The sequence below is a fragment of the Corythoichthys intestinalis genome, chromosome 12, assembly GCF_030265065.1.
Source record: "Corythoichthys intestinalis isolate RoL2023-P3 chromosome 12, ASM3026506v1, whole genome shotgun sequence".
Lineage (NCBI taxonomy): Eukaryota > Metazoa > Chordata > Actinopteri > Syngnathiformes > Syngnathidae > Corythoichthys > Corythoichthys intestinalis.
Genome location: NC_080406.1, coordinates 32,523,348 through 32,546,877, shown reverse-complemented (window position 1 = coordinate 32,546,877; position 23,530 = coordinate 32,523,348). Strand labels below are relative to the sequence as shown.

The following is a 23,530-nucleotide window of genomic DNA, read 5'->3' as shown; positions in this document are numbered from 1 at the left end:
TAAGGATAGTCGGGTATTAAATACAATTATAAACACAATTACAATGTTATTTTTCTATAAGATTTTATGTCATTGCTTTATTAATCATTAGGTGCTAGAGTTGTTAAGTATGGATAATAATGAAATAATAGTTTTGAGAAAACTGTGCTTTTGGTGGCTCAGTGACCATCTGATGTGGTTTGTTCTCAGATGAACAAGTTGAGGAAGGAAGTTTCGATGCAGAGGTTGAAAGAAGAAAAGAGGCAGACTGACTGAGTCACAGCCAGAAAGTGTTGATGACAGTTTTGATTTCTATTCACTGTTGCCCCTTCCCAATTAAAGTATGTCACAGTCGCAGCCAATTATTATCTAAAGCTGGTTAAAATTGAAGTCATGTTGTTTTAAGGTGTATTAAATACTTGTTCATGTGCCCCTTTTGATCTACGAGCACCCGCCCCTCCACCGGTCTCTGCACGGCCCTGCTGAAACACAGTGTGGGTCGACAGAGCTCAATATTTGGTTGGGGTGTACAGTGTACTGGAACATATTTCCTCCACACCCTTCTCACCTTTTTAACCCCTGACTCATTTTCATGCCTGGGAACAACCCTTATCACGATATATCACCATTTCGATATTTTGTCACACCCCTACTTACCAACGTGACCTCAGGGCGGCCATGTTAGTAGAGGCAACATTCCCATTCCCCAAAGTCAGTTTGACATTAATTACTCAGCGGCTGCCAGTGATGGTGCAAGACATCCAATCCATGATTTAAAGTAGGAAGGCTAGCAGCAAATAAACGGATATCAGCCTCCCCCTTCAAATGGATTGGTCATCTATTAGTGATAAACTCATTTCGATTGACGGTAGAAGCATGAAAAGACCCTTCTTTGCCCTAGCTAAAATGGCCTCAGGGCGGCGATATTGGTGGGGTCGACATTCCCGTTAAAGTCAATGTATTTACTTTAAAGTGAACTTATAACTAGCATATTTCTCACTCGATTATTTTATCGATGTCACAGCATATGCTATTTATTCAGTGGCTGCCAATGACGACACTATATATCCAATCCATTTAAGTGGGAGGGTTACCAAAACAAAATCGTGATGTGTCCCTATTTAAAGATGGGTTCGACACCACTAGATTAAAGCTAAAAGCGTGGTTACATTACAAATTAATCTCAAAGCACCCTGTATTTTCGTCATAAACTCGAATTAACACTTTTCTTGTCTTTGCACAGCCTTTGTCCGTCAAAGAAGGAAGTAAGACATGTGCTGTCGAGGTTCCTGCTGCCGAGGACCAAATTGCAAGTTCAACTCCGATCCGAAACCCTCCGGAAGTTTCACAGTCGCCTCCAAGGACCGCTCGTCCTCCCTCGCGTATCCAGCAGGAGGCAGATAACCAGCAAGAGTTGCTGTTGCGCGGTACATCCAAAATCTTGATTCATTTGTTCGTTTCAAAACAGCATTTGTCACTCATGACTAGGGTTGAGCATCGATGGGATTCAGGACTCCGGTTCTCCCAGAACCGAATTTTTAAATTTCGATTCCAAGTTTCCATTCCCAGACCGCCGACCGGAAAAAAACACCACGAAGAAGACTAGCTCCGTGATAAGCAAATCAAATGAAGTGACTGATTTAGCTCAGCAAAAAAAAAAACGTTGCTCCACTTCTCATAAATGACAACAACGTAACAGAATAAACACACCAAAATTATATCAGACCCTCTGTGATAACGTGCAAACTTAGAGATTTTGTTTTATCCAGGGTTCCCAACGATGTGTAGAGGAGGTGTGTAACGTCTCTACACTTCAAGGATTCTTTTCCAACTACAGTAATAACTTCTTTTTGCCTGCTGCTTCCAGTAAGTCACCACTAGGGGAAGCCAAGCGCACATAGCAAAACCAAAGAAAAACTATAGAGTCCAGAGTTACAATAGTGATATCTTGTGGACGGATGAGCAATATATCAGTTTAGAAAATAAAAATCAAACCTAAAAATTAGATCAAGGGACAGAACACTCCCTGCTTAACATCTGCAAGATGTCAGCCCATAACTAACTTGTAGAAATATCACCTAAAAAAACGATGCAATACAATATACAGTGGGGCAAATAAGTATTTAGTCAACCACTAATTGTGCAAGTTCTACTACTTGAAAAGATTAGAGAGGCCTGTAATTGTCAACATGGGTAAACCTCAACCATGAGAGACAGAATTTGGGGGGGGGGGGGGCAGAAAATCACATTGTTTGATTTTTAAAGAATTTTTTTCCAAATTAGAGTGGAAAATAAATATTTGGTCACCTACAAACAAGCAAGATTTCTGGCTGTCAAAGAGGTCACACTTCTTCTAACGAGGTCTAACGAGGCTCCACTCGTTATCTGTATTAATGGCACCTGTTTTAACTCATTATCGGTATAAAAGACACCTGTCCACAATCTCAGTCAGTCACACTCCAAACTCCAAAATGGCCAAGACCAAAGAGCTGTCGAAGGACACCAGAGACAAAATTGTTGACCTGCACCAGGCTGGGAAGACTGAATCTGCAATGGGTAAAACGGTTGGTGTAAAGAAATCAACTGTGGGAGCAATTATTAGAAAATGGAAGACATACAAAACCACTGATAATCTCCCTCGATCTGGGGCTCCGTGCAAGATCTCGCCCTGTGGCGTCAAAATGATTACAAGAACAGTGAGCAAAAATCCCACAACCACACAGGGGGACCCAGTGAATGACCTACAGAGAACTGGGACCACAGTAACAAAGGCTACTAACAGTAACACAATGCGCCGCCAGGGACTCAAATCCTGCACTGCCAGACGTGTCCCCCTGCTGAAGCCAGTACACGTCCAGGCCCATCTGCGGTTCGCTAGAGAGCATTTGAATGATCCAGAAGAGGACTGGGAGAAGGTGTTATGGTCAGAAGAAACCAAAATATAACTTTTTGGTAGAAACACAGGTTCTCATGTTTGGAGGAGAAAGACTACTGAATTGCATCCGAAGAACACCATACCCACTGTGAAGCATGGGGGTGGAAACATCATGCTTTGTGGCTGTTTTTCTGCAAAGGGACTAGGACGACTGATCTGTGGAAAGGAAAGAATGAATGGGGTCATGTATCGAGAGATTTTGAGTGAAAATCTCCTTCCATCAGCAAGGGCATTAAAGATGAGACGTGGCTGGGTCTTTCAGCATGACAGTGATCCCAAACACACAGCCAGGGCAACAAAGGAGTGGCTTCGTAAGAATCATTTCAAGGTCCTGGAGTGGCCTGGTCTCCAGATCTCAACCCCATAGATTATCTGTGGAGGGAGTTGAAAGTCCGTGTTGCCCAGCAACAGCCCCAAAACATCACTGCTCTAGAGGAGATCTGCATGGAGGAATAGGCCAAAATACCAACAACAGTGTGTGAAAAGCTTGTGAAGAGTTACAGAAAACGTTTGGCCTCCGTTATTGCCAACAAAGGGTACATAACAAAGTATTGAGATGAACTTTTGTTATTGACCAAATACTTATTTTCCACCATGATTTTTAAATAAATTCTTTAAAAATTAAACAATGTCATTTTCTGTTTTTTTTTCTCTCCGCATTTTGTCTCTCATGGTTGAGGTTTACCCATGTTGACAATTACAGGCCTCTCTAATATTTTCAAGTGGGAGGACACACACTATTTGTGGTTGACTAAATACGTATTTGCCCCACTGTATGACTGCAGCATAAGACACTCTAAAGCAGAGGCAAAAGAATGTGTGTAAATATTTTCTCTGTAAGCTTTTGAAAAATAAAAATCTTTGTGAAAGTGCACTCCTGTGGAAAGAAACTTCATTGTATTCAAGTTCAAAGACTGATATTTATATACAAGTTAAAAATAGCCCTGTGAGAAATTCATAGCAAAGTTAGTTGAAAGTTCATATAATTTAAAACATAATCGAGCAGTTAAAAAATTAAATATAAACTATGTTTTTTTGTTTTTTTTTTACGTTGGCCATTAAAAGAATCTGAATCGAGAATCGTTTGGAACCGCAATCGAAACGTGGAATCTGAATCGGAACTGTTCAAATTCAAACGATGTCCAACCCTACTCTTGACTGAGCATCTGTGTCCAGCAGAGGTAGAGCCACTCGCCCAAAATAAGGCCCACGGAGACAGCGCCGCTTCCTCTTTCCTCATCTGCGCTCCCAAAGTATCCATTCCGTCATCTGCGCATCACTACTGTTTCTCTCTGGACCTTTGCAGCCTCAGACAGATAGGACTCACATACACCATCGCAGCCACGCTCAGGTGAGCATAACAACACATGCTTAGCATGGACAAATATTGAAAGAACAGAAGATACTACAAGTCAAATTGGATTGGATGTCTTTCATAGTCTTCCTGCATGTTAGAGGAGAAACCAGTAAATAAAAGCCATTATTTCCAGGATGTGGTATTTATGTGTGTGGGCATAACTGACATCACAAAATGACTGAGGTCGTAAGCAGTGTCATTTTGTGGAGTTTAAGCATTATTTTCTCCCCTTATTTGATGTCTAAAAAATTCATGAGCATACGTGAAGGTCCATAGGTTGCCTGTCCCTTGGAGATTGAATGTATTTCAGGCTAACTAAGGTTTTTTTTTTTCATGTCCCGGTCAGGTACTCGTACCAGTTCTTTGGCAGCACGGCTCCAGTGATGACAAGTCGCCCAGTGGAGCTGCACAGGCACATGGACGTGTCTCTACCTCACTCGTACTGTAAATTCGATTTTGCCGCTATGCCGCAGCAACTGCAGGATGCCTTCCTCAGGTACCAACATAGAGGCATGCTTATATTAGTGTATATATAATATAATGTATATGTAATATATAGTGTAAAGTCACTCGAGGTGCAGATGGAGTTTTGTTTTTTTCATTCAAGGACTGCCAATAAGGCAAGATAATAGAGACTAACAACAAGGAAATATGACTTGTGGAAATAGAGTTCCTCTGGTGTTGGAGCTGTGGCACCAAGACGCCAGCAGTATTTTGATTGGTCAGGCCTCGCTACAGCTGTCCCGCCTCCTCGCCAGCGAGAGGAGTCGACACCCGGCCAGCGTGAGGGAGGCCGCCTGGCGCCAAACGCATCAGGACCGACTGCCCTTCTTCTCCACTCTCAGGTTTTTTTTCCCACTTGCTTCAAATTTCATTCCTCCTCTTGTCTCTACTGTCGTCCAGTGGACAGTAAACAAAGTGGTCTTTTCTTCCTGCTGGTTAGTTCCAACGAGAAAGTGGCAGAGTTGAGCTACGTGGTTACGCTGGATGACTTTGGACCTTTTAACGTTAAGGACATCCCCGTGTCTGATGCTGCTCAGAAGGAACCCCTAGCTCCTCTGCAGGAAGCACCCGCCCTTCCCGTGGCCCCCGTTGCGGCACCTGCGCCCCCACGGGAAACCCTGGAGTACCGAACTGCCTTGGAGCTCGAGCTGTGGAAGGAGACTCAGGAGGATCTGTTCACTGATCAGGTGGACATCTATTTATTGATACATTAGTGGGCACACATTGAACTCATTGACCATTATTGATGCCGCTCGACGTCCAATCCATTTTGAATGGGAGGGTTGCCAGCGATCATTTGCTGCCAGTGTTTAGCTCTGAAAGATGAGCATTTAAGGCCAGTTACCCCATCGTAAATGAATTTGACATCCGTCAATGGCAGGCAATGAGTTGAGTTTCAATACTATGAAAAAGTAAATCGACTAAATGTTATTGGGGGTCATAACCAGAGCGTATGTTATTTTGAGGCAGACATTCTTCCACTGTGTCACCCTTGTTTCCATTAACCTTTGAATCATTTGTAAATGTATTTATTCATTAAAAATAATAGTTAAAAACACAATAATGATTAAAAGCAACATAAATATAACACTTGTGACTAGGGCTGCAACTAACAAATACTTTTATAATCGATTAATCGGATGATTAATTAAATGGTTATTCTGATAAATATCACTTTTTTTCAATTACCCTCACAATTTAGGTTGAAGTTGTTTTTGGCATGTTTTAAGTAATAATGAAGACAAAATGGGTAACTATTTCCTTCAAAAGTATTTTATTACAGCTTCCTGACTTTACTGTACTGTAGTCTACAACTGCACTGCTTCAAGTACATAAAACTTTTTAAAAAGTTTTTAATGAAGGTTCTGAGTATAAAACATAAAAATAATTTCTCGGTACACAAATAAGACGAAAGTCATTCAAATAAAAAGAAGTGCTGCTGACTGACATTTTTTTCTTGAGGGCAAAGAACTGAAACAGTGTGTCAATGACTATTTTCTTTAAAAAAAAAAACAACTAAACAACAAAATTGAATAAGGAGGAAGTAGACCGTAATGAATCAGTTTTCTTTCAAACTGTTGTTCATAAATACAATCAATATCTAATTTCAAAGCACACACTCTTGTATGACAATTTAGTTTGAGTTTGTGTTGAAAGGATACTCTAAGTTGTTATATGAATGGGTTTTTGTGTGTGGTTTCTTTACAAAAGGAAATGAGACAACTTTACTATCTAACAATAACTCAAGTGCTAATATGCTTCTCCAAAACACAATGCAAACTGACACTTAAAAACTTAAAACACTGATTAGCATAATCACTAACTAGCTTAGCGCGCCATGCTAAGTACCGTAATTTCTGGACTATAAGGCGCACCTGACTATAAGCCGCCAGCCACCAAATTTGACATGAAAACGGCATTTGTTCATAGATAAGCCGCACTGGACTATAAACCGCAGTTGTCCTCATTGTATTATGAGATATTTACACCAAAAGATATTAACTGGTAACACTTCATTGGACAATGGCACTATAAGACTGTCATGAGACCAAATTAACCACCATTAAGCTTTGAACCAATTGGCTGCAAAGCCTTATTGTCACTGAAAGCTTCATTTGGCCATCACTGCTCCCTTGGGGTAGACAGTCAACCTTTGCTGCCACCTGCTCTCAACACTGTTGTCACCCAACATTCCTCCTAGCATGCATGGCGGCGCTACAGATGTAAATAACAGTCATGTTCTGTGCTAATTATTTCTTCAGTTACTGTTCCAGTTTCATTAATTGCTTGTCATAAGACAGTCAAAATTATTACATGACACTGTCATAAGCATTAATGAATGCTTATAATAGATGTCGGTTAGTGTCATCCAGCAAATTATCTCACTTTTGAATGGACGTAAAAGATCTGAGCTGGACATAAATGGATTTAGTGACATAATATGCCACATGACACATATTGACATCTGTCATAAGCATTCAGTAATGCCCATGTTAGTGTCATGTCATAATTATGATGTTCTTATGACAGTCTTATGATGCCGCTGTCAAATAAAGTGTTACCTATTAACCCAAATAAATCAACAAATAAGCCACACTGGACTATAAGCAGCAGGATTCAAAATGAGGCAAAAAAGTAGCGGCTTATAGTCCGAAAATTAGGGTAGTAATGTCTCCTCAACAAAGAATACAAACAATACAATTGGCTTCATTCATTTACTCACCTCTGACGGAGGCACACTGGATCTAACAAGACAATCTAGCTTGCGACACTTCGTAATACTGATTTTGCAACCCAACAGCAACAGCAGTTGCAGCAGGGAACTCGCTCCCTCTTGCTCTAATCACATTACACACAAACAAGGACCCAAACGGGACTTAATTGCATCTCAGATGTGACTCAAAAAAAAAAAATCACTGCTTTCACTTAAAAAACTTGAGATCTTATTAAAAAGAAAAAAATCTATTTCTTACCTAAAAATGTCATTATGCTTGATAACACACATCACTTAAAAGTTATTTTTCCAACGTGTTTCTATTGAATTTCCATTTGTGTCAAGCTATTTTTAAGTTTTAGTTACGTTTTAAGTTAGTCTAAATTGTAAGTCCTGACAGGATTTTGAGTTTTTGCAGTGTTAAAAATAAATGTATGATACCTGTTGTTTTGGAGCACATTAGGCACCAGTGCTACTTGGTGTTCTATCCGTAAATGGCTACTGAGCTACAATTGACAGTTATCTTTGTTATGTTTTCACTCTACAGCGCTGTGTTTTTACGGATTAAATAAAGCCTTGATGAAAAACACGCTAGCCACGCATCGACAAAAGTCATAATTCATAGAAACCTAGCCCTCTGCAGGGCTAACGTTACGTTAGCAAGGTGCAGTAATGTTAATCTTATCTATTAGCGTTACTTTAATTTTACCTTGTCCCGAGTATCGCTCCTCTGCTCTCGGAGTAAACGGGTTGCCTTTGGTGGAGCTGCAGACGTGCTTTAGTCGTATGCAAGCGCTGTCTTACAGTGAATACATGAAACAGTGGCCGCATTGGTCTCTCCAGCTTGAAATGCTCCCACACTTTTGACATTTTCTGCTTTTTCTTGGTGCCTTTTGCTTCGCTTTCGTCGGCTTCTTCGTCCTTCTATATTCATGCATGGTTGAAATCAAATATCCTCCACTTCTTCCTGTACGTTCGTGACGTCAGCGCGTTGTGCCGCATTAAAAGTAGTCCGGGCAAAACGTCATGCACAGAGCTGGCGAAATTAAACGAGTCCTCGAGGCGGAGAAAATTCCTCAATAAATTTTAAAATCAAGTTACTCGAATGATTCGAGTAATCATTTTAGCTCTAATTTATTCATCGGTTTTAATCGATTATTTGTTGCAGCCTTACTTGTGGCGTTGTTTTAGCCTTTTGTTATCTATAAAACACTCAGCATCCTGCTTTGAAAAATACTCTTCTTTCCAAACCTCCGACACATTGAAAAAGGAAAGAAAATCTGTCTTTCGTAACCCATCCTTTGACAATTTTATGAACAACGTTTAAGTTGTTGTTACAGTATCACAATCATAATAAAATAAGATCTAACTAGTGCCAAATGGTTAGATGAATAAAAAAAGTTTTCATGATGTCGGAGCTTTTTGAGCCAGAATGTACCCGCCCAAAAATCATGTGGCTGTGACAGCGCTATTCAGGAAAACAGCAGATTCTCTTGTCATGTCATTGTCTTGCCATCCATGTTGTTCTAGCGTTGAAATGCATGTTCTTGTTGTGTGTAGCTGAGGAAGAAGGAGTTAAGTCACATGCAGGCTCTGGCAGAAGAATGGATGCGACGGGACCAAGAGAGGGAAGCGTGGGTGAAAAAAAAGGTGAAAACATCATATAGTGATAAATGGATATAACAGTGTTATTGCTCTTGCATAATTACAATTTACCGAATCAACATCTTGATGTAGGAGATGGAGTGTAGTCGTTTGGAGGAGCAACTTCAGAAGACTCTTGCTGATCTGGAAAAGAAAGAAAAATATTTGATGGAAGCTGAGCGAGAGGTTCTTTTCTGTCCTCTATCATGTTTCCTTGGCAGGACTTGGCTTCCTTCACGTACTTTCTGTTCCATGTCCTCCACGACTTACTTTTCAGACCCAAAGGCTGCAGCGGGATCTTCGTTCTGAGCATAAGCTGACCCAAAAGGAAGCGGAAGAGACAAGCAGGAGGCTGCAACTGGAGTGCGACCACCGCACAGCGCTGGAGCGGGACAAAGTGCGCCTGATGGAGGAGGAGCGAACTCGGTTGCTCAAGCAGGTACATCAAATTCAAATGAGAAATTTGAAAGTAGCTTTGATTGTGGCTACCCAAAAGTAGTGTTCATTTCCAACAAAAAAGGTTCACTCTTCCTGTTGCACTTTACTAAAAAGGAAAGACTCAAATTAGTAGATTTGCGTAGCACAGCTTCTTTATTGTCATCAGCTAAAAATGCCTCCTTATTTTACCATATATATTTTAACCTGTGTGTATTTTAAACAGCTTTTGTTCATTCTCATCTCTTACCGGTAATTATTTTTTTCTTAGCATGCTTGCGTGCGAAATTTAACCACACATTATGTTAATCTTTTCAATGATAGCAGCTTTTAGAAAATAAACAATAAGTTGAATCTCCGTTTTAATTTTTTTTTTTTTTCAAACAAAATGGTTACCTCAAATACACTGCTGGCCAAAAATATTGGCACCCTTGCAATTCTGTCAGATAACGCTCAATTTCTCCCGGAAAATAATTGCAATTACAAATGCTTTAGTAGTAATATCTTTATTTATTTTTGCTTGCAATGAAAAAAAACACAAAAGACAATGGGAAAAAAAAATAAAATCATTATCATTTTACACAAAACTCAAAAAATGGGCCGGACAAAATTATTAGCACCCTCAGCCTAATACTTGGTAGCACAACCTTTAGACAAAATAACTGCGAACAACCGCTTCCGGTATCTATCAATGAATTTCTTACAATGCGCTGCTGGAATTTTAGACCATTCTTCTTTGGGCAACTGTTCCAGGTCTCTGATATTGTAAGGGTGCCTTCTCCAAACTGCCATTTTCAGATCTCCCCAAAGGTGTTCTATGGAATTTAGGTCTGGACTCATTGCTGGCCACTTTAGAAATCTCCAGTGCTTTCTCTCAAAGCATTTTCTAGTGCTTTTTGAAGTGTGTTTTGGGTCATTGTCCTGCTGAAAGACACATGCCATGACCTCTGAGGGAGACCCAACTTTCTCACACTTGGCCCTACATAATGCTGCAAAATTTGTTGGTAGTCTTCAGACTTCATAATGCCATGTACACGGTCAAGCAGTCCAGTGCCAGAGGCCAAAGCAACCCCAAACATCAAGGAACCTCCTCCATGTTTGACTGTGGGTACCGTGTTCTTTTCTTTGAAGGCCTCGTTTTTTTTTTTTCCTGTAAACCCTATGTTGATGCATTTTCTTTAAAAGCTCTACTTTTTTCTCATCTGACCAGAGAACATACTTCCAAAACGTTTTTGGCTTTCTCAGGTAAGTTTTGGCAAACTCCAGCCTGGCTTTTTTATGTCTCTGGGTCAGAAGTTGGGTCTTCCTGGGTATCCTACCATAGAGTCCCTTTTAATTGAGACGCCGACGTATAGTACGGGTTGACACTGTCGCACCCTCTGACTTTCGGACAGCTTCAACTTGTTTGGATGTTAGTCGAGGTTCTTTATCCACCATCCGCACAATCTTTCGTTGAAATCTCTCGTCAATTTTTCTTTTCCGTCCACATCTTGGGAGGTTCGCTACAGTGCCATGGGCTTTACACTTATTGATGACACTGCGCACGGTAGACACAGGAACATTCAGGTCTTTGTAGCCTTGAGATTGCCCATGCTTCCTCAGACACTTCTTTGGTCTTCTTTTTTTCCTCCATGCTCAATGTGGTATACACATTGCCTGGCTCCGGCAGACTGTTCTCCCTGTATTTTTCAAACACTTAAGAGTATAGTCTGGGAACCAGCCCATTAACGGCCTCTCGAGCAGGTACAAAATCAATCGACAAATCAGATTAGTTTATTTGCGTGACGTGTACTTAACGAGCAACGTCACTCTTGCGCGTCGAAAGTCGTCTCCACAACAACACAGATGGTGAACGGGAGAGCCGAGAATATGTTCCAATCCACGGTAAAATCAGCTTTAAATGACCAAAAACACATCGACACGAGTCATTGACAACAGTCTGTCTCGCGCTAGCCATGTTGAATAAACTCCGCTCTCTTAGTATGTTTACTTCCGCGCGCAAGTCCCTCGTCCTTCCCTCGTCATTTTACTAACGTCACGTCTGCCCGTCGCTGATTGGTCCACTCCGCTGTCTGTTTGCTGTGGCTTGCTCCGCCCTGGAAATTGTATCCGCGTGAATGGTGGCCAGGCTCAATAGCTGGAACAGCAGTGAGTCTGGTGTACCAGGCAAGTATACACAAGGACAGAGGTTGAGTCTACTTTAATCCATTTTAACTGGCTGCAAGTGTGATTTAGTTATTGCCACCACCTGTTGTGTGCCACAGGTAAGTAACAGGTGCTGTTAATTACACAAATTAGAGAGGCATCACATGATTTTTCAAAGGGTGCCAATACTTTTGTCCGGCCCATTTTTGGAGTTTTGTGTGAAATGATAATGATTTAATTTTTTTCCCATTCTCTTTTGTGTTTTTTCATTGCAAGCAAAATAAATGAAGACATTACTACCAAAGCATTTGTAATTGCAACCATTTTCTGGGAGAAATTGTGTATTATCTGACAAGATTGCAGGGGTGCCAATACTTTTGGCCAGCAGAGTATCAAGCGATGGTGTATTATTTATGTGTATTTTTTAAATCAGTTTTTAACATGAAAACCTTCTTAATTCAGACTCATCAAGATTACTATAACTTGTCTCATATTCATTAACTGAAATTTTAGTTTCCTACTTTGTTTTCAACATTTTAAGTTATGGGCTTGCCATTTATCGCACGTTCTTTGTAGCTGTTTGTAACGTGTTTGCTGAATTGGTACTCTTTCTACTGGTGCACTGCTCTGTTTGCATTTACTTTTTCGACCAAAACACTCAAGAGGCAGCCAGTGTTACTGTTTACTGTCAGCATTGGGACAAAAACAAGTTGGGTATAACTCGGTGCTCCCTCTTGCTCATTAAGTTTAAAACCAAATTATTCTCTCTGTTAAATTTGGTTTGCATTTTGCCTCGTGCCATTAACTTGACCTCTCATTCGAGCATGTGGAAGGTAGCAGTCTCACCTTCTTACCACTGTCAGAGAGACAAAGAGAAGAGATGAAAGGAATCCCGCCATCCTAGCAGCTAAATGGAGAAGCACTTTTTAAGTGACAAGCCCAAGCTATTGTTGAAACTGAGAAGTACAACAGTGGCGACAGAACTCAAGATTCTTGTGCGGGCCATATGATATGACATTTTCATAATTTTCGGTGGGACAATAAAAAAGGCGCGTTTTTTAGGACACCACTAATCTAGTAATGGAAGAATAAATTTTGTGTTCTTCAGATTACAGATTGGGAGAACCGCTACAAGCAACTAGAGAAAGACTTCAATCACTTCAGGGAACAACAGAACGTTAGACCTGAAGTTCGCCTGCAGTCTGATGTCAACATCCTGACTCTGGAAAAAGTAATGTGCTGGAGAAGTACCTACATAAATAGAAGAAACACGCTAAATTCACCATGTTGTTTTGCTATTGCACATCAGGTGGAGCTGAAGCGCAAGCTTGACTACACCACAAAGTCCAAACTTCACTACAAGCAGCAGTGGGGACGCGCACTCAAGGAATTGGCTCGCTTCAAACAGGTACTAAGAGCGGATGACAAGAATCACTTGCCCACTCCTGGCCCCCTTAAATCTACTCAATTTGTGCAATCGCCAAAACGACAATTTAAAGCAAAAGCCACGCATCAACAGTAGTTATGATTAATAGAAACCTAGCCCTAGCTAGCGTTATGTTAGCAAGGTACAGTAACGTTAATCTTATTTAATAGTGTAGTAGAATTCACAAGCACTCGGACACGTCTGCGGATGGGTTGTAAAGGCTCCAGAATTTAATCGAAGTCTTGGTTCTATAGAGTACAGCAACCGAGCATATGACGTAGGCCAACCTGATGCCAGCTATTACTTGGTAATACCAAAGGTCGCCCAAATATCAATGAGCACATGGGCTGGTTGACCACAGGACCACTTCTCCTAAACTGGTAATTAGGGCTGTGACAAAATATCGAAATGGTGATATATTGTGATACTTTGTATCCCAAAAGGTTATCGATTTGCCTCTGCAAGAATCGAGATATTATTTTAAAAAGGTTTAAATTAGGGCTGTCAAAATTATCGCGTTAACGGGCGTTAATTAATTTTTTTGATTAATCACGTTAAAATATTTGACGCAATTAACGCATGCACTGTATGACCCACTCGCACATTGCCTCAAACAGATTACAATGAGGCCGTTTATGGACATTAAGAGTGCAGCGAATGCCACCGGCCGCTTGGGGGCAGTGCCGTCCCATACTAATGTTATTTCTTCTAAACGTGGGAGAATTAGTAGTTGTGAGATGTTTATGCTGTATGCACAATGCAATGCAAATTGCTATTTGTGCTCCACACATATTTCGGTAAGTTTTCTTTCTTTTAGTGGCAATTATGTCTCTCTAGTTGTATTTTGGGTAAGATATGTAAAGAGATATATATTTTATAAAGGCTAGTGGACACAGGCGTTCTTTGAACCGCGCCGTTTATTGGCATAAGCTTCAGAAACTCCTTCACAACAAACATAAGTATCGTTTAGTGAAAGCACAACAAAAATAGTATTCCTATCTCTCAAAAAAATAATGTTCACAAAAAGAAAAGCACTTCAGTCTATAGTAATGAGGCCCTATTCTCAGTTTTTCCACACAGTTAAACAACAATGCAAAATGAACTGGCATTCCATATCAAAATAGCTACGCAAAATACACGTAAAACATACTCAGACTTTGGTCACTCTATTCTTATTATTGTTATTTTTATTTTTCTTATTATTATTATATTAACTCTACTTTTGATTGAAAATTTTACAAATTTTATTAAAATGAAAACATGAAGAGGGTTTTTAATATAAAATTACTATAACTTGTAACTATAACATTTATCTTTTCAGAACTACAAGTCTTTCTATCCGTGGATCACTTTAACAGAAAGAATGTTAATAATGCCATTTGTGGATTTATTGTTACAATAAACAAATACAGTACTTATGTACAGTATGTTGTATGTATATATCTGTCTTGTGTCTTATCTTTCCATTCCAACATTAATTTACAGAAAAATATGCCATATTTTAGAGATGGTTTGAATTACGATTAATTAATTTTTAAGCTGTGATTAACTCGATTAAAATTTTTAATCGTTTGACAGCCCTAGTTTAAATGTCTTTAAAAAAATTTTTTAAAAAAAGGAACCAACAAGTTGCTACCAAAATCTTCCACCATAATAGTGTCTCAGTTAACTCTAAGGCTGCCTTGAAGGTGCTCGACACCCAATCCTTTTAGACTGGGAACGTTCGTTCATTCGAAACCAGAGCATTCACAGTCATTCTGTCAGATTTTCAGGGCATTTATAGGTCACTTGCTGTTCATTTTAGGGTATTTCCAGGTCATTTCCTGTTGAGTTGGAGTCACTGCCTATTCATTTGGGTGATTCCCAGGTCACTTCCTGTTCTGTAACACAAAATGAACAGGAAGTGACCCATAAAATACCCCAAAATAAACAGGAAATAGCTTAAAATCAACAGTTAAATGGCCCAAAATTACCTCATTGCCTGGCATTGGCTGCTAATGACGGCCGTAGACGTTCAATCCGTTTGAAGTGGGAGGGATGGCAGCGAATGAACGAATGTTCATTCGCTGCCACCCTCCCAGTTAAAATGTAATGATCGTCTACTAGTGATAAACTCATTCCAATTCACAGCAGAAGCTTGTTTTTCTGTTTATTAGTTGTTTTTAGAATACCTTAGAATGATTTCCTGACCAATGTATCGATAATCGTTGTATTACCATATCGTCAGATCATCGTTATCGTGAACTTTGTATCGCAAACTGTATCTTATCGTGAGGTACCAAGAGGTTCCCACTCCTACTGGTAATCATAACAGCGGTCATTCTAGAAGCCTAATTAACTGAATGCCCATGTGAGTCACACCCAAGCTCTCTCACGACAGCTATGGGTTATTATTATCTCGCGTGACGTTGGTTTTTTTGCAAGTGAGGATCAGCACTTGATCACAGTTTAGCACGAATCTCCGATAATAGCACTACATTAACTTAATTTTACGTTGTCCCAAGTATTGCCCTGCCTTCAGCGGAGCGGGGGCTAGGGAGGCGGGTCACGTGGTGCCGCCCGATCTGGGTTTCGGGGGCGGTCATCGGTCGGGTGGTCCAGCCGGTGATGCGGAAGTGTCGGCAGGGCTGCGGGTGAATACATGAAAAGAATGAATACCTTTCCTGTTTCGATTGTCTATGTTTGAACTTTCTTTTGATTAAATGTTATTTTTATTATCTTTATGTGATGTAAAGCACTTTGAATTGCCTTGTGTTGAATTGTGCTATACAAATAAATTTGCCTTGCCTTGCTTTGCCTTTGTCACCAGCTTGAAATGCTCCCACACTTTTGACATTTTCTGCCTTTTCTTGGTGCATTTTTCTTGGCTTTCGTCGGCTTCTTCGTCGTTGTCTCTATATCCATATATGGTTGAAATCAAATATATCCGCCGCCGCTGTTTTCTTCCGGTACGTACGTGACGTCAGCGCGGTGTCCCGCATTAAAAGTAGTCCGGGAAAAAGGTGATGCTTAGAGCTGGCAAAATTAAACGATTCCTCGAGGCGAATAAAATTACTCGGATCAATTTTTAAACTCGAGTTATTGGAGTTACTCGTGTATTCCTTTCAGCTGTAGTGACCACTAATCATACTTTTCCAATGATGATCAGTGGTAGAGGTGTGCAAAATTTCCGATTCTTAGATTATTCGCGATTCGGCCGTGGAAGATTCGAGAACGATTCACAAACATCCAAATTCCGATTATTGAAATATGCCAAGTAAAGCGGAAGTACAACACACTCAGCGCGCCGTGCGGTCAATGAGGAACGGAGCGAGAGTAGCTAAACATCATGCTTCTCACTACCCGGCCCCTCGGGTAATGCCAATGCGCAACTCACGGCTCTAGCTCAACTCATGCCACGAGATAAAAAAAACACAACAACATACCTGACTGCTGCCAAAAAAGCTGCAACAAAGTACATCCACATAATGTTACGGTAGATATCATTTATATAGGACTAGTTGCAATATAGATTCGGTAGCGTTAGCAGCACACCTACAAAAAGCTAGATGCGGGCGTTAGTAAACGGCCGCCATCTTAAAGCAGTAAACTTCCCTGCAAGGCTGTTGTAGCGAACCTTCCAAGCAAACCTAATTAGATTTTTATGTAAAATACTCCTAAATCGGTAAAATATTGACTTTAATCTATCTTTAAAATAGTTTTAAAACTTTCACATGTCGAAAGTAGACAAAAGGGAAATTATGGAATAACGGGAGCAATTTTAACAACTTTAACGGTTGATTCACAACATTAAATTAATTGAATGTAGTTTAAAGCTGCTGATACAGAATGGGGACTGGAGTTTTTTATTTACTGTTATTTTTGTATATTTGTTTACTGCTAGATGTTAACTTGATACTGAAATAGTAGTTTGGTTTAGCCTGAGAGGATTTTTGAACAATTTTGGAACTAATGTACAAAACATTTAAAAAAAAAAAAAAAAAAAAAAAAAAGGATGGGGGTGCATCAACAATCGTTTTATAATCGAATCGGACCCTCTGAATCGTAATCGAATCGTTAGGTGCCCAAAGATTCCCAGCTCTAATCAGTGGTGTTGTCCTTCTTACTCTGGGACTTTTTTGTTTTGTTTAAATGAAAAGACTCGGACAAACATGAAAGATGAAGTGTGCTTGCTTCAAGTTGATAGATTTTTTTTTTTACATTCAGTTCAAATTTACTGCAAAGATGAAAATGAGGAATAGATCATGTATGTTTGTTTATGCTGCAAAATGTTTATCTGAGGGAATTTTGACAAGATTTTCAATTGCCACAGCATATTGTGCTCAATCATTCATTGAACATGCAGTTCACCATATGGAAGGATAAATGTTCTTTCAGCAGAATGGAAAAAAAAGTAATATACTACCATTTTCAGGTTTTAGTTTCAGTATACAAATTGCGGAAACCTCTGTCTCGTCACCAACTGGACTAGTCTCATCCCTAAAATGGGGGTGCCTTTGCTGCCATCTGATTTGAATTGTTTCCCTGCATGAAATCCAATCCCTCCTTTTTGTAAAAGTCAAGATACACTCGCCAATGGCAGAAAATTCATAACTTGTCTTAACGTTAATAAACGATACGAAACACAATAGAGCGATGAACTGAAATTAGCATCAAAGCTAAGTAATTGCAAACCTGAAAACAATTGTTGCAAGGTATATTAAGACTGTACTTCAAAATGTTATCATTCCATGTTATCTTAGTTTTGCTACTCCTGAGCAGTTTGGCAAAATGCCATTTAAGCTTTTACGCAAACTACATTACAATTCCACTTTTTTGATTTCCTGGGATTTCTGAAACCTACAACAAAAAGAAGCACTGCAATTCCTTATTTGACTGGATGCGACGTTGCTTACCAGTGACAGAAAACCTCCCTGTTCTCATGTGTGTTTATGTGTAGCTCGAGCAGGAGAATGCCATGATGCGACTGAAGAAGCAGCAAGCAGAGTTGGACGCAATGAGGTTGCGCTACGTGGCCAGCGAGGAGAAGGAGGTGGTCCGACAAGAGAGACAGGAACTGGGAGACATGAGGAATACTCTAAACAGGTATAAATGCAACAGAATTAGCCTCGAGATTCCAAAGTTCCTCAGTCGTCTCACAGTTCCTCCCATTTATGTACTATTTCCCCCCAAGGCTAAGACAGCAGGAAGATGTAGGCCCTGCTTCCTCGGCGCCGGTCCCCAGTTTGAAGCGTGACGCCGAGGAGCACCTGAGCCGCCTTCTGGAGGAGCGTGACACTCTTCTACGGACTGGTGTCTACGGACAAGATGACCGCATCATTGCTGAGCTCAACCGGCAGATTGGCGACATCATGGTCGATGCCAGCTGACGGTCGGTAGGCGCTTAGGCAATGGGAAAGGTTCTGCCTGCTGTGTGCTGACCAAGCCCAACGTGTGCTGTACAAGTAGCATTTTAATCACTGGCTGCCATTGACGGCGCTAGATATCTAATCCATTTTGACTGTGAGAGCAACTGATCACTGTCTACTGTCCCAGTCAAAATGGACTGGACGTCTAGCGCTGTCAATGGCACAGAATAATGAATGTCAATGTCATCACACTTTCAATGGATTTGATGTATTTCATTGTTAACGGTCGACAAAGAGTTACTGATCACAAGAGCTTTTATTTATTTATATCTGTAAGATAGACATTTTCGAGTGAAACACTGTTTTGGATTTGAAACTTGATTATCAATAAAGTTTCAGATTTTTTTTTTGTCTGACATGGGCAGCCAAGCTCTGTGAAGATCTGCCTATCCCATTAGATTACATGTACGCACCATCAAGCCAGTGGATGACTACATATTTGGTCACGTGTGAAGCGAAGAATGGAGAAAATTGCTCGAATTGTAGCTGGCGTTTTAGCGCCTCAGCACGCAGAGCATTGAACTGCATTTCATTTCTAATGGCATACCGCAAGCAACACGTCACTTCCGCTCATTCATATTCATGACGTTAGCTACTGTTGCTAAGGGAGGACTCGCCACCGTTTGTCCCTAATAGGAAATGAATGGAAATCGTGGACTAAGGAGATGCTTACAAAGCTAAATTGACCAATTCTCTCCGAAAATGATGTCCCTGGAGCCAAATTCACTTGCAAAGATGCGGAAGTGCCGTAAATTTCGGACTATAAGCTGCTACTTTTTTCTTTCATCTTGAATCCTGCGGCTTATAGTCCAGTGCGGCTTATTCGTCAATTCATTTGGGTAACTAGGTAACACATCCTAGCATAGCATAGCATCCTAGCATAACCTCCTAGCATACATTGCAGAGCTACAGGTGTAAATAGCAATCAAAAATTATGTTCTGTGCTCATTATTTAATGAATGCTTATATAAGATGTAATTTATGACAAATTATCTCATTTTTGATTGTATATAAAAGATCCAAGCTGGACATAAATGGAGTTAGAGACATAATATGCCGGATGATACTTAATGACATCTGTCATAAGCATTGAGTAATGCCCATGATAGTGTCATGTCATAGTTATGACAGTCTTATAACTCTGTTGACAAATAAGGTGTTACCAAATACCATAACTAGCAAGTAATGAAACAACTGGAACAGCAACTGAAGAAATAATTAGCACACAACACGAATTTTGATTGTTATTTACTGTTACAGCAGGTGGCAGCAGAGGTTGACTGTCTTCCCCAAGGGAGCAGTCATAGCCAAATGAAGCTTCTTGAAGCAATGAATTCTTTGCAGCCAATTGGTTTGAAGCTTCATGGTGGTTCATCTGGTCTTGTGACAGTTGTATAATGCCGCTGTCAAATAAAGTGTTACCGGTTAATATGTTGGTGTAAATATCCCATAATCCAGTGAAGACAGCTGCGGCTTATAGTCAAGTGCGGCTTATCTATTAACAAATGTCGTTTTCGTGTCACATTTGGTGGGTGGCGGCTTATAGTCAGGTGTGCCTTATAGTGCAAAAATTACGGTACATAAAAATGTTCAGTTAAAGAGATGGCTTAAGTGTCGAGGCCTGAAAAAGATGAAAAAAACGAGCCGACCTTAGCATAGCCTTAGCTTTTTTATCGACACCTTTTTCTTCCACATTTGACAATGACATTCTCCTGTTTCAACAAGCTATCCTTTACCACCAGCCCTGTCTTTCCTATATATTATATCCTCTGGTTGTCCTACGTCTCTGACATTTCTTGGGGGTAATTTAGATAGTTTTGTGTAGTGATCACAGATGCTACTCAGTGACAGCCAACGAACACTTTAAATTTTTTCATTGATAACAAATCTTAATTCTATAATTTATTTACACTTCCCCCTTACTAAAGTTGTTGTTTTTTTTTTCAACAGAAAAGGCAACAGTGGCAGTCAGATACCATTTTAATTCTTTTCAGGTCATTCATTGTCAGACAGAAGCAGCTCGGCACAACGTCACCCTAAAAAATAAGTAAAAAATATCAAAATGGCATACCTCTTTGTCCTCTAAAACAGGGGTTTTCAACCCAGTCCTCAAGGCACACTGTGGGTCCTGGTTTTTGTTCCAGCCGATCCAGCAGAGACAGTTGAACCAATGAGGCTTCTGCTAAAACAAGCCACACCTGACTGCAATCAACTGATTGCACTTGTAAAACACCAGATTGGGGAAAAAGTGTTGTCATCTTGTTTGGTAAGAATGAAATCCTGCACCCACAGTGTGCCTTAGTGGAATAGGTTGGGAACCCCTGCTCTAAAAGACCATGCCAACCCAACAAAATGTTTACTGCATATGAAATGTGAATGGATTCACCGAGCTGGTGTTAAAAGTCCGCGCAAGTTGAATCATTCTTCACATTTTTTCCACAAGTTTTTGAGGAAAAAATGTGTATAAAAAATGTACATACACACAGTCTTTCTCTCTGATGTACAATCTGTATGAAGCTATATTTCCTCACTCTTGTTCATTTTGTATTAATCTAGTGAAAGGTTGTATGTAGATAGGGGCCTTTGAGACTGCCTTTCCTGCTTCTTTTGTGTCAAAGGAACATATAAAGAGGGCCCCTGGCTAGGTTTGCCTTAGGCCCCAAAATTGATAATTATGATGGTCTTATGACAATCTTAGGGTGCAACTGTAAAACAAAGTGTTACAAAATATAACTAGCAATTATTGAAACTGGAAAAGTAACTGATGAAATAATTAGCACAGAACATGAATTTTTATTTATTTACATCTGTAGTGCTGCAATGCATGCTAGGAGGCATGCTGGATTACAACAGTGTTGACAGCAGGTGGCAGCAGAGGTTGACTGTCTCCGCTAAGGGAGCAGTGATGGCCAAATGAAGCTTCTTGAATCAATGAAGCTTGGCAGCCAATTGGTTCAAAGACATGGTGTTTCATTTGGTCTTTGAGTCTTATGATGCCACTGTCAAGTAAAGATTTACTGGTTAACATACTTTGGTGTAAATATTAGGGCTGTCAAACAATTATAATTTTTAATCGAGTTAATTACAGTTTAAAAATTAATTAATCATAATTAATCGCAATTCAAACCATCTATAAAAAATGCCATATTTTTTGTAAATTACTGTTGGAATGGAAAGATACGACACAAGACAGATATATACATTCAACATACAGTACATAAGTACTGTATTTATTATAAATTAGGGCTGTCAAACGATTAAAATTTTTAATCGAGTTAATTACAGCTTAAAAATTAATTAATCGTAATTAATCGCAATTAATCGCAATTCAAACCATCTATAAAGTATGCCATATTTTTCTGTAAATTATTGTTTGAATGGAAAGATAAGCCAAGATGGATATATACATTCAACATACGGTACATAAGGACTGTATTTGTTTATTATAACAATAAATCAACAAGATAGCATTAACATTATTAACATTCTGTTAAAGTGATCCATGGATAGAAAGACTTGTAGTTCTTAAAAGATGAATATTAGTACAAGTTATAGAAATGTTATATTAAAACGCCTCTTAATGTTTTCATTTTAATAAAATTTGTAAAATTTTCAATCAAAAAATAAACTAGTAGCCCTATTCTGTCCTCAATGTGTGTGAGTACACAAATTGACAGATAGCGAACATAAGTTCCAAAAAGAAATCAGACGGTGTGGCAAAGTTGCATGGGCTTTACTGAAGTCATCTCTTTCTGACAGGAGCACGTTTCTTGTATTTTTGTAAAACTGAAAATAACAAGGCAATGTGTCAATAACTTGCATAAATCACAAAATAACATAAAATGTACACACACGTGTCCATTTGAGCAGTAGCACTAGCCAATTAGCTCACAAGCAACTAACAATGTAACTGCATTTCACCATATATGTGAACAAATTCAAATACACATCATCAATAACTATCTAATGCTCTTGAATATAAACAAAGGAGGAATATAACTCACAAGCGATGCATGTATTAGACACAAACAGTGTGATGGGGCTATGAGAACTGCCACTGAATACTGGATGCGGACCTTAGCTGGTCTGAACAGCACTGTCTATTAGTGTGAGTTCGCGTCGACATATAATCACGTCAGAATAGCGCGCCGAAACCCAAATAATCAGCTGCACTGAATCGCCAGCAGAGGGCGACATTACGCCACATAACATATGCAAGTCACACCCAAGCGCCAGCAGAGGGCGGAAAAACTCCATAAAACACAATTAACAAGTTGGCCTTTCACTGTACTGACATTTAAATCTGTCTGAGCGTTAATTGCGTCAAATATTTTAACGTGATTAATTAAAAAAATTAATTAACGCCCGTTAACGCGATAATTTTGACAGCCCTATTATAAATATAAATCAACAAGATGGCATTAACATTACTAACATTCTCTTAAAGTAATCCACGGATAGAAAGACTTTATATTAAAACCCCTCTTAGTGTTTTCGTTTTATTAAAATTTGTAAAAATGTTCAATCAAAAAAATAAACTAATAGCTCGCCATTGTTGATGTCAATAATTACACCATGCTCACTCATGGTGCTGAAAGCCATAAAATCAGTTGGACCCAAGCGCCAGCAGAGGGCGCCAAACACCAAAAAACAAGTAACAAGCGGACATTACACTCTGCTCTTATTTTAATCTGTTTGAGCGGGGCATGTACTTTAATTGTGTCAAATATTTTAACGTGATTAATTTTTAAAATTAATTACCACCCGTTAACGCGATAATTTTGACAGCCCTAGTAAATATCCCATAATATTGTGGGGACGGCTGCGGTTTATAGTCCAGTGTGGCTTATCTATGAACAAATACCATTTTCGTGTCAAATTTGGTGGGGGCGGCTTATAGTCAAGTGCGCTTTGTAGTCCGAAAATTAAGGTACATGTTTTATTTGCTGGTATTTTGTGGAAATGGAATGTCAATTATTTTTCA

The 23,530-nt window shown here is 39.6% G+C and overlaps 1 protein-coding gene across 2 annotated transcripts in view; it reads left to right on the top strand.

The window, feature by feature from the left end:
* The window catches only part of cep120 (centrosomal protein 120), a 39,958-nt gene extending 21,056 nt beyond the window's left edge, over positions 1-18,902 (top strand). Inside the window, exons 7-18 of one of the 2 annotated variants that reach the window (XM_057853157.1) lie at positions 1,223-1,406; positions 4,094-4,265; positions 4,618-4,767; positions 4,940-5,116; positions 5,215-5,461; positions 9,049-9,138; positions 9,226-9,318; positions 9,410-9,571; positions 12,821-12,943; positions 13,022-13,120; positions 18,078-18,223; positions 18,312-18,902. In XM_057853157.1, coding sequence (XP_057709140.1) covers positions 1,223-1,406; positions 4,094-4,265; positions 4,618-4,767; positions 4,940-5,116; positions 5,215-5,461; positions 9,049-9,138; positions 9,226-9,318; positions 9,410-9,571; positions 12,821-12,943; positions 13,022-13,120; positions 18,078-18,223; positions 18,312-18,507 — 1,839 coding nt within the window. In that variant the 3' untranslated portion in view covers positions 18,508-18,902. Of the gene's footprint in view, positions 1-1,222; positions 1,407-4,090; positions 4,266-4,617; positions 4,768-4,939; positions 5,117-5,214; positions 5,462-9,048; positions 9,139-9,225; positions 9,319-9,409; positions 9,572-12,820; positions 12,944-13,021; positions 13,121-18,077; positions 18,224-18,311 lie in introns of both variants that reach the window. The other variant, XM_057853156.1, reaches the window with a different exon arrangement.
* Positions 18,903-23,530: the final 4,628 nt, after the last annotated feature.